Source organism: Phacochoerus africanus, chromosome 1, assembly GCF_016906955.1.
Source record: "Phacochoerus africanus isolate WHEZ1 chromosome 1, ROS_Pafr_v1, whole genome shotgun sequence".
NCBI classification, from domain to species: Eukaryota; Metazoa; Chordata; class Mammalia; order Artiodactyla; family Suidae; genus Phacochoerus; species Phacochoerus africanus.
In genome coordinates, this window is record NC_062544.1 from 163,456,875 (window position 1) to 163,473,301 (window position 16,427).

The 16,427-nt window shown below is 37.2% G+C and overlaps 1 protein-coding gene across 3 annotated transcripts in view; it reads right to left on the reverse strand.

Moving 5' to 3' along the window:
- The window catches only part of ATR (ATR serine/threonine kinase), a 115,257-nt gene that overhangs the window by 29,653 nt on the left and 69,177 nt on the right, over positions 1-16,427 (reverse strand). For all 3 annotated transcript variants that reach the window (XR_007135455.1, XM_047783927.1, XM_047783940.1), the window contains exons 28-36: positions 15,019-15,197; positions 13,907-14,071; positions 11,539-11,630; positions 10,050-10,141; positions 8,674-8,851; positions 7,105-7,284; positions 6,211-6,370; positions 4,140-4,319; positions 315-457 (exon numbers count right to left, since the gene is read on the reverse strand). Coding sequence is in view for 2 of the 3 variants with exons in the window: in XM_047783927.1 (XP_047639883.1) it covers positions 315-457; positions 4,140-4,319; positions 6,211-6,370; positions 7,105-7,284; positions 8,674-8,851; positions 10,050-10,141; positions 11,539-11,630; positions 13,907-14,071; positions 15,019-15,197 (1,369 nt within the window). In the remaining variant the exon portion in view is untranslated. The remainder of the gene's footprint in view (positions 1-314; positions 458-4,139; positions 4,320-6,210; positions 6,371-7,104; positions 7,285-8,673; positions 8,852-10,049; positions 10,142-11,538; positions 11,631-13,906; positions 14,072-15,018; positions 15,198-16,427) is intronic.

Consider the following 16,427-nt stretch of genomic DNA (forward strand, 5'->3'; position numbering starts at 1 on the left):
TCTGGAATTCTAGGGAAAGAGATTCAGAAGATGAGGGTCTAGAGTGGGAAGGACCTTTAATTTTCATTGTATATTCTTGGTGCTATTGAATTTTTAAAAAACTTACACATATATTACTTATTCCATTAAAATAATTATTTTTTAAAGGGAAAGGAAGAAATTGTATAAAGAAAAAATTTATAGCTCATCTAACGTGATAGTCTGAATTAGTAGTAAAGCAGAAAATATCCTGCATATGCCAAGATCTGTGGTAATAGTTCAAATCAAGTCGCCCTGATATATTTAATCAGCAAACATGCAGTTCTCATCCTTACCTTCCAAAGTGAAGGACTATATATCGAATGAGATCACCCTGCTTTTCCATTTTGTTGTCTGTGACCATGGGCATCAATTTGTCATAGTACTTGGCAAGGTAGAAATGACCATCCTCCCACTCTGGCAGAAACAAGGTCACATCCTGTAAATGAGAACACACAGAGGGAGTTCCCTAGTAGTTTAGCTGTTAGGACTCAGCACTTTCACCACTGTGGCCCAGGTTCAACCCCTGGTCTGGCAAACAAGATTCCACCTCAAGCTGCTCTACACCATGGCCAAAAATAAAAGATAAAATAAAATAAAATAAAACAGAACACATATGGAGTTGCCGTATGGCTCAGTGGCTTAAAGATCCAGCATTGTCACTGCAGTGGCTCATGTCGCTGTCATGGCGTGGGTTTGATCCCTGGCCTTGGAACTTCCGCATGCCATGGGCATGACCAAAAAATAAATTAAAAAAAAAAGAACACAGAAAACTCACCTTAGAAAACTCCCACTATGCTGGGAAGTAAAGTACGAATAGATAATTATAGATCAAAAGTATGAGACTCACCTTTAGGCAGAACTAAGTCAAAGGCAGGCTAACTCTGGTGTGAATAAGGAATAGTCACTTTCTTTTTTTTTTTTTTGTCTTTTTGCCATTTCTAGGGCCGCTCCTGCAGCATATGGAGGTTCCCAGGCTAGGGGTCCAATCGGAGCTGTAGCCACCAGCCTACGCCAGAGCCACAGCAACGTGGGATCCGAGTCGTGTCTGCAACCTACACCACAGCTCACGGCAACGCCAGATCCTTTAACCCACTGAGCAAGGCCAGGGACCGAACCAGCAACCTCATGGTTCTTAGTCAGATTCGTTAACCACTGCGCCACGACGGGAACTCCAGGAATAGTTACTTTCTTCCAGAGGTTTTCTCAGGAGAGCTGGTGGGTTCTGGTGTGTTGTCCACTGACCAACATATGATAATTAGCTATATAGGGGAAAAAACTCCACTCATAATACCACTTTGTACATCGAAATAATTTGCAGATGGATTAGTTTATGTATGTATGTATATGCGTATTTTTATTGTTTTAAAAAAACTCAAAGGAAGTAATATCAAATCTCTGAAGAAGATAGGATTTAGATATCCTATAAATATGGTTTAAGAAAATCTTATTTTTCTCTAAGATCTTTCATAAACTATTGCCCTCTCTCAACTCCTTCATAATCAGGCTTCTAAACAGAAATCTCCATCTAACATTTATTCCCCAAATTATTTCTTTTTGGCTTCAGTCTACACCATTCCACTACAGCAGCAGCTTAAATAGAGATAGTTTCCAATTCTGATCTCAACAGAGGTCTCTAAGCATCTGTTTGTGTCGTCCATGCCATTTACTCTTTGAAACTTTCTTTCCTTTGCTTCTGTGAGGCTAAAATCTTTCAGGCTTTCTCCTACCTTCCTGGACACTCTTAGTCAGTCTCTTTTGTCATTTCCTCTCCCTATCTCTGCTCTAATATTTGTGTGGTTTATTAATTTTTAAATGATATTATTTGAAATGTGATGAAAAATACATAGAATAGTGGAGTGAAAATTAAAAAAAAAAGTGCTACTCTCAATTCAAGCAATTTTGAGAACATGGTTTAGACTAGACGAGATCTTAAGTTTCCTCTGAATCTAATCCTAAAACCTTACAATACAAACCTGCTTGTGGAGAGATGTACAGAACAGGTGCTGGATTCATGTGCCTAAAACCAGTTATAGGGAGAAGGCTCCCAGTGTGCTTCTCCCATCTAGTCATGGAGAAGCAAAGGCAGCAAAGAAAAATACTAATTAGGAGTTCTTCTAAAAATATGTTTCAATCTGGTTTTATCATCATTTTAATCCCTCCCCCACCTGAAGCATTTGGAAGTTCCCAGTCTAGGGGTCAAACTGGAGCTGCAGCTGTTGGCCACAGCCACAGCAATGTGGCACCTGTGCTGCATCTGTGACCTACACCACAGCTCACAGCAACACTGGATCCTGAACCTGCTGAGTGAGATCAGGGAAAAAAACCCCATGTCCTCATAGATACTAGTCAGGTTCATTACCGCCGAACCACAAAGGCACCTCTTCATCTTTTTATCTTTCTTCATTTCCTTTCTTCCTCCCTCCCTCCTTCCTTCCTAGGTGTAAACCTTCCTTTTAAGGTTTAAAAATTTATTTTGGAAAATAAAATTTACATACAGGAGTTCCCGTCATGGCGCAGTGGTTAATGAACCTGAGTAGGAACCATGAGGTTGTGGGTTCGATCCCTGGCCTCACTCAGTGGGTTAAGGATCTAGCATTGCCATGAGCTATGGTGTCGGTCACAGACGTGGCTGGGATCCTGAGTTGCTGTGGCTGTGGTGTAGGCCAGCGGCTACAGCTCCACTTAGACTCCCTAGCCTGGGAACCTCCATATGCCGCCGGTGCGGCCCTAGAAAAGACAAAACAAACAAACAAACAAACAAAAATTTACATACAGAAAGATAAATAAGTCTTGGTGTATGTAAAGCTTGATCAGTTATCACAAAGTGATCACACCTAAACAAGAACTCCAGAAACACTCCCATTCACCCTCCCAAACAGTATTCTCCTCTTTCCCCACCCCCACAAATAGATGAAATGCTTGTGTGTCCCCCACCCTCCCATCCCAAATTCATATGTTGAAAGCCTAATCCCAATGTGGTAGTATTTAAAGGTACGATCTTGGGAGGTGATCAGGTTATGAGTATGGAACCCTCATGAAAGGGATTAGTGTCCTTATAAGAGGCCCCAGAGACCTGCCTTGCCTCTTATGCTGTGTGAGGTTATAAGGAGAATTGGCTGTTTCTGCACTAGGAAGCAGGCCCTCATTAGACACTGAATCTGCTGGCACCTTAATGCTGAACTTCCCAGCCCCCAGAACTGTGAGAAAGAAATGTTTAACTACCTAGCATATGGTATGTTTGTTAGAGCAAGCGGCTCAAAAGGACTAAAACAACTACTACCTCCATTTCAATGATATAATAATTTTGTTTTGTTCATTTTTTGAACTTTATATATATGGAATCCCATTACATGTACTGTTTTTTTTTTCATTCAAATTAAGTTTGTGAGATCAGTCTAAGTTGCTGCATGTAACTTGGGTTTGTTGGTTTTCATTGCTATATATACAGGATTCCAATATGTGATATGTTATAATTTGTTTATACATTGCAATTCCTTTTGTGGTTCAGTGGTTAATGAACCCAACTAGGACCCATGAAGATGCAGGTTCAATCCCTGGCCTCGCTCAGTGGGTTAAGGATCCCACGTTGCTGTGACTGTGGTGTAGGCTGGCAGCTGAAGCTCTGATTCAACCCCTAGCCTGGGAACTTCCAGATGCTGTGGGTGTGGCCCTAAAAAAGAAAAAAAAAAGAAAAAAAAAGTCAAAAAAGTTTCCTGGCTATTTTCATGCATGTGTTTTTCCATATGGACACTTTAAAATCATTTTATCTATTTTCGGGAGTTCCTGTCTTGGCTCAGTGGTTAACAAATCTGACTAGGAACCATGAGGTTTTGGGTTCGATCCCTGGCCTTGCTCAGTGGGTTAAGGATCCAGCATTGCCATGAGCTGTGGTGTAGGTTGCAGATGCAGCTCGGATCCTGCGTTGCTGTGGCTCTGGCGCAGGCCAGTGGCTATAGCTCCGATTCGACCCCTAGCCTGGGAACCTCCATATGCCTCGGGAGTGGCCCTAGAAAAGGCAAAAAGACAAAAAAAAAATTAAAAAAAAATCATTTTATCTATTTTCAAAAACAACAAAAAATGTGAGTTTCCAACTGAAACTGCATTATACATATACTTACTTTATATTTTTTCATAACTGCATTGCTTTCAAAGTTCGCTGTTTCTTCCATAAAACGGCCCACTAGCAGCATCGCCCGACCATGGATTAACATGTTCTTACTCTCTGTTGGGGTTTTATTTTCAGGAAAACATAGTTCAACACCCTTTTGAAGAACAATTAATGCCTGGTGAACATCACCCTGGAAGAAAAAAGGCAACAACAAACCTTTTAATTTAAGAACGAATTTTTATTTTCTGGAAAATAAACAAAATGTCAGAATTTAAAGTTCATTAGGTATATTATGTATATATCTATTTGTAATTTCACATTTATCTCTCATTTTCCTCCTATGAAAGTAAAATCCTAAAAAGGAATTGTTGCCTTGGTTCACGGAGAACTTCTATATTCATTCACTCATTCACTCAGTCAATATCTATAGTCAGAGTTCAGGGAACTGAAGATACGTGTAGATGCTTAGGGATAATCAAACACAAATATGTCAAAACCTCTGGCTTAATAAAGTTTATAGTCAAGTGAGGTAATAAACTATAAAACAACAGCACAATGAGCTAAGCGCTGTTAACGGAAGAATACATAGGAGATTATGGAGGAAAGAGAAGGCAGTCCCTTAAATCTAACTATAGATATAAAGAAAATGGAGCTGAGCAGCAGTCAGGAAAGGTAATCAAATGAGGAAAATCTAAATTAGGTCTTAGAGAATGAGCAGAAATTTTCTTGGCAAAGAATTCAGTAAAGGACATTCTTGGTAGAAGGAATACTAATTTTAATTGGGGTAAGGCAAGTCGTTTTAGTTGAAGACTAAAGGGGTTTGTGAGACAGTGACAAATAAAGCTAAAGAGGAAGGCTGAGACTCAATGAGAAAGGATCTTGCGTACTTTCTAGAGTTCTGACTTAATCCTAAAGCCATAAGGAATACTTTGAAGAATTTCAACCAAGAGAGCAATATGATTCAGTGTGCATTTTAGAAAGATGACAGATTGCAGTGATGAACACCAAGAAATGGTGAGAACCCCAAAAAAGGCTGTTAATATTGCCAGAAGCAGAAAAGTTTTGCTAAGGATATGAATGAAAGCAACAAAGATAAGTAAGGAGAGAACAAAAATATTTCTAAGGTAGATTTAATCTCCAATTGGATGTGGAAAGTGAGGAAGAGAGAGAAAGAAGTTCAAGAAGATGCCCAGATTAGTGTCATAGAGGAGAGGAGGCGATAGAGTCCTACTTAGAAAAATTGGCCATTTGGGAGGAAAATTTTACATGATGAATTTATTTTAAAGTACATAGAGTTTAAGGTATTACAATACATACATATGTAGACTAGCACTAGCTCTGAAAATGATGACATAATGACTAATGCAGGCTAAAATATCATGTCACCTTCATCCAGAAAACATCACCTCCCCCGTCCTTTTTTAGCCACTATAAAATTAAGTGCCATCACAGATGGCACTAACTACAGTGTTAACTGTCAATTTCAGAGCACACTATGCCTAATACTAACTATAGACTCACCAGCATGAAGAGATATGTAACTAATAACCATTTAAATCTGGGGCAAAGCTTTTCAAACAGTTCAGATATTTAAAAAGCCCCCCTCTCTTAACTGCAGGTTTAATCTGAGGATTCCTAGGGACTTCTGTTCTGAAGCTAAACCCTCCTTGACATCTCGATTACAAGTGAATCTTGAAAGTAATACTGGTAAGTCCACATAAACTTATTATCTGCCAAGAATGTACAGACAGTGTTAGGTTCACTTAAATATTTTAAGTGCCCATTACATGCAGTCATATATACATGCAGAAGGTAAAAACAAAGTCCTTTTTCTCAGGGAAAAAAATGGAAGATATATGAAAACTGAAAGAACTGCACTTTCAGTCTTAAAATGGAAAGATATTTGGGGACTTCAAGATAGAAGGAAGTTTTTTTCCAGATTATGGTAAATAAACGTGGAAGAAAGGTGACAGAGAAAGAAGGTTCTGAATTTAGATTAGGGATCATCTCCATCAGACCTTTCTAAGAAGTACCTAATCTACAACAGAAAACACATACAATGACATTCCCTTGGCCATTACCTTGGACCACAGCCACTTTGCTCTTTCCACATACAGTTCAGCGAGTCGTGATTCTCCAGCATTAAGGAGAGCATTGTAGGCTGTCTGGTGGTGACCAGCTTTCCGAGCTACTCTGGCACTCTGTAGCCAGCATTCTCCAACCATTTCATTGTAATCTGGCCTAAAGGAATGTGACAAAACAGGGAGGAGAGAATTTTTAAGTGTATTCAACAACTTAATTAAAATATCTCACCCCAACATATCTCTCTGTATCTTTCCAACAGATTCAGAAGATTAATTTCATTAATTTTTTATCAATTACGAGTCTATGATTAATTTGTTACAAATCTATAATTAATTTGTTAATCTTTTATCAATTATGTCTATGATGACCTTATTATTGACTTATATCTGTATTTCCAGATATGATTTTAATATTAAAAATGATACATTACATATAAAAGGAACTCTTTGTTGTCTTTTTAGGGCCACACTCGCGGCATATGGAAGTTCCCAAGCTAGGGGTCAAACTGGAGCTAGAGCTGCTGGCCTACACCAGAGCCACAGCAATGCCAGATCTGTGCTGCGTCTGCAACCTACACTACAGCTCACAGCAATGCAGGATCCTTAACCCACTGAGAGGGGCCAGGGATCGAACCGCGTCCTAGTATACCGGTATACTATGTATACTAGTCCGGTTCTTTACTGCTAAGCCAAAACAGGAACTCCTAAAAGTAATTCTTAAGTTTTAGGTTCATTTCAACTATATAGTATATGTCGTCTTGACAACTGACAAGAGAAGAATCTTTGATACAGATTCAAAGAGAAAATTAGGAAAAATAAATACTCCCAAATAATATGCAAATATAACACTAAATTCATAATAACTGATATGAAAAAAAAAGTGTGAAAAACCTTTTGTTGAGGCTTAATAAAGCTCTCCGGAGAGCCAGTATGGGTTCCTTTGCCCTGTAAGAATTCTGGGTCATTTCCAGTCGAGCTACCCAATTTAGAGAATCTTCCTGAGAACTGTCACCTGGGGACTGGTGAAAAAGTGGTTTGATGCTGTGTTCCAACTCACACAACATGTGCAATCTGAAGACAGACAGAACCCATGTTAATATACTATCATATTCAATCACATTAATCTCACATATAAAGCATATACTTTAAACTAACCATAAAGAATCTGGAATGTGCAGGTTTTTTTGGACTTTAATCAATATATATTCTTGGTATATAAACATGAACATTTATATCTTTTCCAATTTACTTGATTTAAATATTTAGTGCTTTGCCCTGATCCTCAGATTCCTCTAATTAAATTAGAAAAAGGGTATATAAAACTAAATTCAAATGTATGGAAGCCAGACTTTATCACCTACATAATGATAAAATATGGATTCATTTTATAAATCAGCACAAGTATCTGTATATATTGCTAGTGCTATTAAGAGGGCCTGGCATAGTAAATGCCAGTAAAAACTATGAAATAAATCCAATCCTTACTGTTTTTTTCCCCCTGAGGCTGATAGAAACACTTGTGATACATTCACACTAGCTTATTTATTTATTTTTAATATAATGGTTTATTTTTTATCATTATAGCTGGTTTACAGTGTTCTGTCAATTTTCTACTGTATAGCATGGTGACCCAATTACACATATATGTATAATTCTTTTTTCTCACATTATCAGTCTCCATCATAAGTGACTAGTGCTACACAGCAGGATCTCATTGCTAATCCATTCCTAGCTTTTTTAATAGTCAGTGTCTATGACTCAGTACTCAAGCATGCATTTGAGTAGCTACAGAACTGAAATAATCTCAGTGGTCCAATTTCTTGTTTCATTAAACTGCTACTAAAGGGGCTGATACAAAATATAGTAAGTTTTTCTAACAAGAAAGAAAGAAAGAAAGAAAGAAAGAAAGAAAGAAAGAAAGAAAGCAAGCAAGCAAGCAAGCAAGCAAGCTTACTTTTTAATTTACTATAGTTCAGTTACAACCTATATCCTCTTATTTTATTCAGGTTAAGTTAACAGACCTAAAATGTTTTTCCATCATTTTCTTTCTTACCTCTAAAAGTTAATATTCCCTTTGAGTAACATAATGCCTACATTTGAGGGGGGCAGTGGGAAATTTCAAATGCATTTCTGAGAAGACTGAAAGCACTGAGCACCAATGTGCCTGATGTCTAGATTATTTAGGTTACATAGAAAATAAACCATGACATTAAAACAGGCGAACATAAGATATTTTTCCTATTTTTTATAAGGCTCATAATTGTCTTCCTAATTACAAAGATGTTAGAACATTTTTAAAAATTATAGATAGGGTGATAAGGTTAAAAAAAAAATGAAAGAGACATTTTGTGTAGCTATGCATGACACCAAACCTACTACCAGTTATTTAAAAGCACAAAATTCCAAGCCTATCATGTGGTATGTATAGACCAGGAATATAAAAACAGAAAATCAAAATACCTCACAATATATTCATAGCCTCTTTGGTAAGAGCCTCTTTCAAAGCTTGCAGCTGAAAGAGGCACAATTTGTTCTGCTCTCACTAGTTTCAATGTATCATAAAAAGCTGGGATATCTCTTTTTTTGGCTGATAATAAAAGCTGTCCCAGTCTGACACTCCATGTTGTAGACTTCCCATCTGAAAAACAAATGAAGAGTCAAGGAATGCCATGATAGCTGGGTCCCAAAACAAGCTTTATTTTATTTGATAAAATGGTTGACAGAAATCCTGAACAGATGGTTTCATTCTACTTTGAACTAAACAAGGCAATCATAAAACAAACTGAGAGATTAATTAGGAATTTTGTTTGGCTACTTAAGTTTGAATATTTATGGCATATTAAAACTGCCTAGGAGTTCCCGTCGTGGCGTAATGGTTAACAAATCCGACTAGGAACCACGAGGTTGCCGGTTCGATCCCTGGCCTTGCTTAGTGGATTAAGGATCCGGCGTTGTGGTGAGCTGTGGTGCATGTTGCAGACTCGGCTTGGATCCCGTGTTGCTGTGGCTCTAGTGTAGGCCGGTGGCTACAGCTCCGATTAGACCCCTAGCCTGGGAACCACCATATGCCGCAGGAGCAGCCCTAGAAGAGGCAAAAAGACAAAAATAAAATAAAACTGCCTATATTTTTGTCTTTATTTTTATTTAATAATCTAATAAACATTTGCCACTCTATGCAAGAGCTAGAATACTGACAGTAAATTTAAGTTATTGTCAGTATTCTAGATGGTTTTTTTTCTCAATTAATTTCTTAAAAAATTTTATTGGAGTATAGTAACTTACAATGTTGTATTAGTTTTAGGTGACAGCAAAGTAAATTAGAGATATATATCTCCATTCTTTTTCCCCACATAGATTATTACAAATTATTGAGTATATTTCCCTGAGCTATATAGCAGGTTCTTGTTAATCATTAACTTTATAAAGTAGCGTGTACATCTTACTTCCATCCTCCCAATTCCTCCCTCCCTCCCATGGTTTCTTCTATGGTAACCATAAGAATGCTTTTTTTTTTTTTTTTGTCTTTTTGCCTTTTCTAGAGCCACTTCCTGCGGCATATGGAGGTTCCCAGGCTAGGGGTCTAATCGGAGCTGTAGCCATTGGCCTATGCCAGAGCCACAGCAACGCGGGATCCGGCCACGTCTGTGACCTACACCACAGCTCACGGCAATGTTGGATCTTTAACCTACTGAGCAAGGCCAGGGATCGAACCTGTAACCTCATGGTTCCTAGTCGGATTCGTTAACCACTGCGCCACGACGGGAACTCCAAGAATGCTTTTGAAGTCTGTGAGTTTCTGTTTTATAAACTGCCTATATTTTAAAAAGTCATTTTACCTGTTGCCAAATAGTTCTCCACCAAATCCCACTGTGACAATTTCCAAGCTGCTTCCACTCTGTATGTGTTTAACTCATCTGTCCATTCAGACCTATTAAAAGAAAGCCATAGCAACTAAACTTACTTATTTAAGTTTAAAGTGGCATTTAGAGATTTTTTTCATTTGTTTAGATACTCTATTTCTTGTATTTATTTATTGTTTTATTTATTGTATTATATTGTACTTTGTAATTAGATACAGATAATTATCTCAACCTAAAACTTTCTAAATTTTAATCTCTCTAGTCCCCCAAAACACTTTTTCAGTATTACTTCTGACCCATCTAAAAATGCCATTTCTTCAGAAATTGTGCCATATTTTAGAGCAGAATTAATCCTCTGATAATTATAAAGAGCAGTTGTAAGATTAGCTGCATGCTTAACTTGAAACAAAGAGGGGGGAGGAAAGAGTCAACTATACTTTCATAGGTAATAAGCAATTCTAATAACTTAGAATTCTGAGTTAAATTTAAGACAAAAACAAAAACAAAAAAGGAGTTCTCATTGTGGCACAGCAGAAATGAATCTGACTAGGAACCATGAGGTTGTGGTTAGATCTCTGGCCTTGCTCAGTGGGTTAAGGATCCAGCGTTGCCATGAGCTGGAGTGTAGGTCACAGATTTGGCTAGGATCCCGTTTTGCTGTGGCTGTGGAGTAGACCAGGAGCTACAGCTCTGATTCGACCCCTAGCCTGGGAACCTCCATATGCCACAGGCGCGGGCCCTAAAAAAAAAAAGTCCAACTTTGAGTAACTTTTACAAGCTCATCACCAGATGCCAAAATTTCAAAACTTAGGCCTTTTGACCAGATCTCACTGCACAGAGAAGTCAGATGGGGTCTGGTAAATATATAAGGCCTTCAGTTCTCAGAACAAGGCAGCTTCAAGAGCAGAATTAACTCCCCTGAGTTATTCTCCAAATTATAAGAACTATGAGGTCTTATTTTTGCCACACAAAAACACTGTTTTTCTGGTATCATTTGGTTTGCTATAAGAAACCTATTTTCTTTAGGAAAGAAAGGTTGCCTTCATTTTTATCATCACTATTTTTTTATCTTTATTTTACTTTAGGAGAGAATCAACCCACACAGTCTACAGGGGCATTCCTTCATTCGGTCACAAAGTTTCCCCCTCCCCAATACAGAAAATAACTGATGTTGATTAAATGTAGGCAGAGCTTAGATACCCTCACCATTAGTAAATGAGAGCTGGAAGATTCCTGTTGTAAAACAAATTTAATTCAAGGATGACTCTTTGGACAGAAAATAAGCTGTTAAGTGCTAGATTAACTTATAGAAAATGGGAGGAAAATATTTGTGGGGGGGCTTATATCCAATGCCATGACAACATAAAAAAGATTTTATTACTTTGGTTAACATTACTTCTACCCAATTAATTAAAAATTTCCCATTCTGAAACAATAACAAAAAAATTCTTTTAAAAAATATTACCTGTTAGCATGCACTCCATTCACCTGAGTGATTACAGTGGACAGCTGACCAAGACCTAACATGGACTTTACTACGCCATGATAATGAATGATCTAGAAATTTAAAAGTATTTAAAATAGCAGTTGTTACTTCAAATACATCTTAGGAATCAAAAACAGTTTAACTGATACTCATTAAAAAAATACTATTTACCTCACGATTCCATCCACCCATCTTAGTTTAGCAACTGACTTGCTTGGCCACATGGCAGAGCCCTCTTACAAGTGTCTTAAGCACATCTGAATATTTTTTTAAATGCAAATAACCTCACAAATCTTAGACTGAATTTATTATTTTTTCTAGATTCAGTCTAATTTGTGGCTCAGATCAAACATAAAAGTAACTTGGCAGGGGAGAGGGGTAAGCTGGGGGTTTGGGATGGAAAAACTGTAAAACTGGGTTGTGATGATCACTATACAACTATAAATATAAAAAACTTCATTAAATTAAAAAAAAAAGGCCACAGATACCTAGCCCCTTAAAAAAAAAAAAAAAAAAAATTCCCCTGCCTACAGTGGAAAGACTAAAAAAAAAATTGTCAACATAAGATAAAAATTTGTAATTATGTAAGATGATAGATGTTCACTAAATCTATTATGGTGATCATTTCAGAGTATATGCATACATCAGAAGTTCCCATCGTGGCTCAGTGGTTAACAAATCTGACTAGGAACCATGAGGTTGTGGGTTCAATCCCTGGCCTTGCTCAGTGGGTTAAGGGTCTGTCGTTGCTGTGAGCTGGGGTGTAGATCGCAGATCCGGGTTGGATCCCAAGTTGCTATGGCTCTGTTGTAGGCCGGCAGACACAGCTCCAATTGGACCCCTAGCCTGGGAACCTCCATATGCTGCAGGAGCGGCCCTAGGAAAGGCAAAAAAAAAAAAAAAAAGAGTATATGCACATATCAAATCGTTATGTTATACACCTTAAGCTAATACAATGATATATGTTATTATCTCAATAAAACTGGGGAGAAAAAAATAATTTTTTTTTCTTTAATATTTTGTTTAATGATTATTTGTCTTATTTTTTTCTCATATAAAAATTAAAACTCAAAGATCATAATATTATAAATATAGATTTGGGGATTCAGTAACCAAAAAGTTAAATAGGACTAACTATGTAATATTCTTTAAAATTGAAAATAAGATTGTGAAAAATCAAGGCCTCATACACTGAACATCTGAGAAAATGAATATGACAATAATGACCAAAAAAAATACCCCAAGATTAGAGAATCTAAGCTAAGATTATAAACAATGATTCTAAATCCCTTTCCTGATCCAACAAACATGTGATATATATACAATGTGCCCCCCTTAGTAATTGTAGCTCAGTGATTTTAAGGGATCATTTTAGAGATTCACAGATGGTGTCAGGGGACATGCGTAATGTGAAAAAGTTTCTAAGGATGTAGAGAATCACTATTATTATTAAAAACTGATGCAAGTTGGAGTTCCCGTCGTGGCACAGTGGTTAACAAATCTAACTAGGAACCATGAGGTTGCGGGTTTGTTCCCTCGTCTCGCTCAGTGAGTTAAGGATCCGGTGTTGCCGTGAGCTGTGGTGTAGGTCACAGACACGGCTTGGATCTGGCATTCCTGTGGCTGTGGCATAGGCTGGTGGCTACAGCTCCGATTTGACCCCTAGCCTGGGAACCTCCATATGCCTCGTGTGCAGCCCTAAAAAGAGAAAAGACAGAAATAAATAAATAAATAAAAATTGATGCAAGTTTTATATTTATAATAGCAAACTAAAATTATATCAATTTTAAAGTATTTGAACTTACAGTTTAATAAAGACTCACTCCATAATAAATTTCCTTCATTTGGGAAAGTGAGGGCATAGAAAGATTTGTGAGAGCATAGAAATTTGGTGTTGAAAGGCTCTTTGAGATCATCTAGCGTGACTCTAATTTGTTTTTGCCTTTTTTTTTTGCTTTTTAGGGCCACACCTGCAGCATATGGAAGTTACCAGACTAGGGATTGAATCGAAGCCATAGCTGCTGGCCACAGCCACAGCCACATCAGATCTGAACCACATCTGCAACCTACACCACAGGTCACAGGAACACCAGAGCCTTAACCCACTGGCCGAGGCCAGGGATAGAACCTGCGTTCCTATGGATATTAGTCAGGTTCATTACTTCTGAGACATGATGGGAACTCCTCACACAACTCTAATTTTTTAAATCAGGAAACTCAAGTTCAGAGATAGTTAAATATTTTCCAGACACGCTGTGATGCTGGTAGAGACAGTATCGAAATTAAGGTTTCCAGAGTTCCTAGTTCAGAACTCTCTTTATTATATTGCCTTTCATTTATTTCTTACCTGGTCTGGTTCTAACTGAATAGCCCTGTCATAACAAGCAGTGGCATCCCTCAGTAGGCCGATGCTTTCATGTTCCAGGATCTGTTCTTTTAGAGATGGTTCTGCCTTTCGAATTGCACTTACTCCAGCCACTCCATCTGGTTCATGCATAGCAGCATACAATTTCTTTGTTCAATCATTAAAAAACAATCAAATAAGGGAAAAAACACAACCAGAAATAAAACTATAAAACCACCAGTTTATGTGAAAAGAGCACATAAGAATTTTTTCTCAAAGCTTCAATAAGTGTTTCAAGGCAGACGCACAGTAAAATTTCAAACTTATTTCGAGATGTTCTATTCCACTTAAATAAACTGATCTTGGGCAACTTAAAAGATCCTCTTCTGATTTATCTTTCCTTTGTCCAAATCTCTATCTTTCCTCTGCTATTCCAAAACTGACATTTTAGCATACACCAATCTTCCCCAACTCCATAGGGATGCCTCTGCTTAGAATGTCTTGCTTCCTTCTTTTATCTTTCTACCTTTATTCTTTTTTCGTTTTTGTCTTTTTTTTTTGCTATTTCTTGGGCCGCTCCCGCGGCATATGGAGGTTCTCAGGCTAGGGGTCGAATCGGAGCTGTAGCTGCTGGCCTACGCCAGAGCCACAGCAATGCGGGATCCGAGCCGCATCTGCAACCTACACCACAGCTCATGGCAACGCCGGATCATTAACCCACTGAGCAAGGGCAGGGACCGAACCCGCAACCTCATGGTTCCTAGTCGGATTCGTTAACCACTGCGCCACCATGGGAACTCCTCTACCTTTATTCTTTAAGACCCAGCCTACACATCATTTCCAAGAAGCTCTAACTGACCCCTTGTTCACCCACTTCCATCTCTCATCCCCCTCACACAGAGTTTTGAGTTAAGTGTCCTCCCAAAGGGCATAACTACAAGACCGCACTTTCACCAAATTGTTTCTCTCTCTCCACTAATCTGTAACCCTCTAAAGTGCTTACAAATGTCTAGTGCCTGGCACAGCATCTAAAAAACACTCAATAAAATGAATAATATAAACATAAAAGACTGGCAGTATTAAACATCGTTAACTTTACTATATTAATTTCAAACCTGTAAAAATCCAAGATGCTCTTGAATATTTTGCTTCTTTTCTGTAATAAATGATTCAAAGTGCATCACAGCTCGTGTATATGCTTTGGAGCGAAAGGAAGCTACTGCCAGAGTATCCTGAGGTATGAGGTCTAGAAAACGAGTTACACTCTGATAGTCTTCATAATCCACAGAAGACACTACATTATTAAAAAAAAAAATCGAGTAATTAAAGACTTACAGATGACATTTTAAAAGTAGGTATTTAAATTCTAGTGTATTTATTTTAAATTTATTTCACCAAATAAATTCATCTAAATGTATAGGGTATCGTATTCAGAATGTGACTATCAACAGAAGATTGCTCAGAGGATTCTTGCTCCAACAGCACCATTATTATTTACCTTACCTCGATGAGTCATTTAACTTATTTGAGCTTGTTTTCTCATCTATAAAAGGGAAATATTAGCATCTGTCTTGCCTTCCTTACAATGTTGTTGTGAGGATTAAATGTAAATTCAGATTAAATGTTGAGAAGATATAAAGATGATAGAAAAGGTACAAAGATGAGTTATTTATTATCGATAACTACAAAAACATAATAAGTATAGCTACTAATAGGAAAAAGGCAGAATTATGGAAATAGTCTTTTTAAAAAATTTTAAGTTTAGAATCTTCTGCTAACAATCTATTTTTTCCTGTGTTGCTATATATATATATATATATATATATAATATTATTACAATGAAGATAGAAAGTAAAAGTGTCTTTCAAGTAAAATCACAAATACTTTTAAAGTGGTAACTTTTTAAAAAGAATCTAAGAAAAGACATAAATAAGAAACTTCTGGCATGTCCAATTTAAGAATAATTATTTAAAACCTATAAATTTTAATAATGATTCACAATAGCAAGTAGAAAACAGGAAACAAATTTTATAATCAAGATAGTAAATGCAAGGTAAATTATATTCAAAATAAGTTCTGTACTTCCATTAAAATTTGTAAATCATTTCACATAATGAGAAATGTTAAAGGTATTATACTATTTTTTCTTTTAATTTTTTAAATTAAAATAGTTGATCTACAATGTGTAAATTTCTGGTGTACAGCAATGTAACTCGGTCATATATATATATATATATATATATACTCTTTTTTAATATTATTTTCCACCATGGACTATTGTATTGTACTTTTTTTTTTTTTTTTGCTTTTTAGGGCCGCACCAGCGACACATGAAAGTTCCCAGGCTGGGGTTCAAATTGGAACTGTAGCCACTGACCTATGCCACAACCAGAGCAATGTGGGATCCAAGCCATATCCGTGACCTACACCACAGCTCACAGCAACTTCAGATCCTTAATGCACTGAGTGAGGCCAGGGATCGAATTCGCCACCTCATGGTTCCTAGCTGGATTTGTTTTCTCTG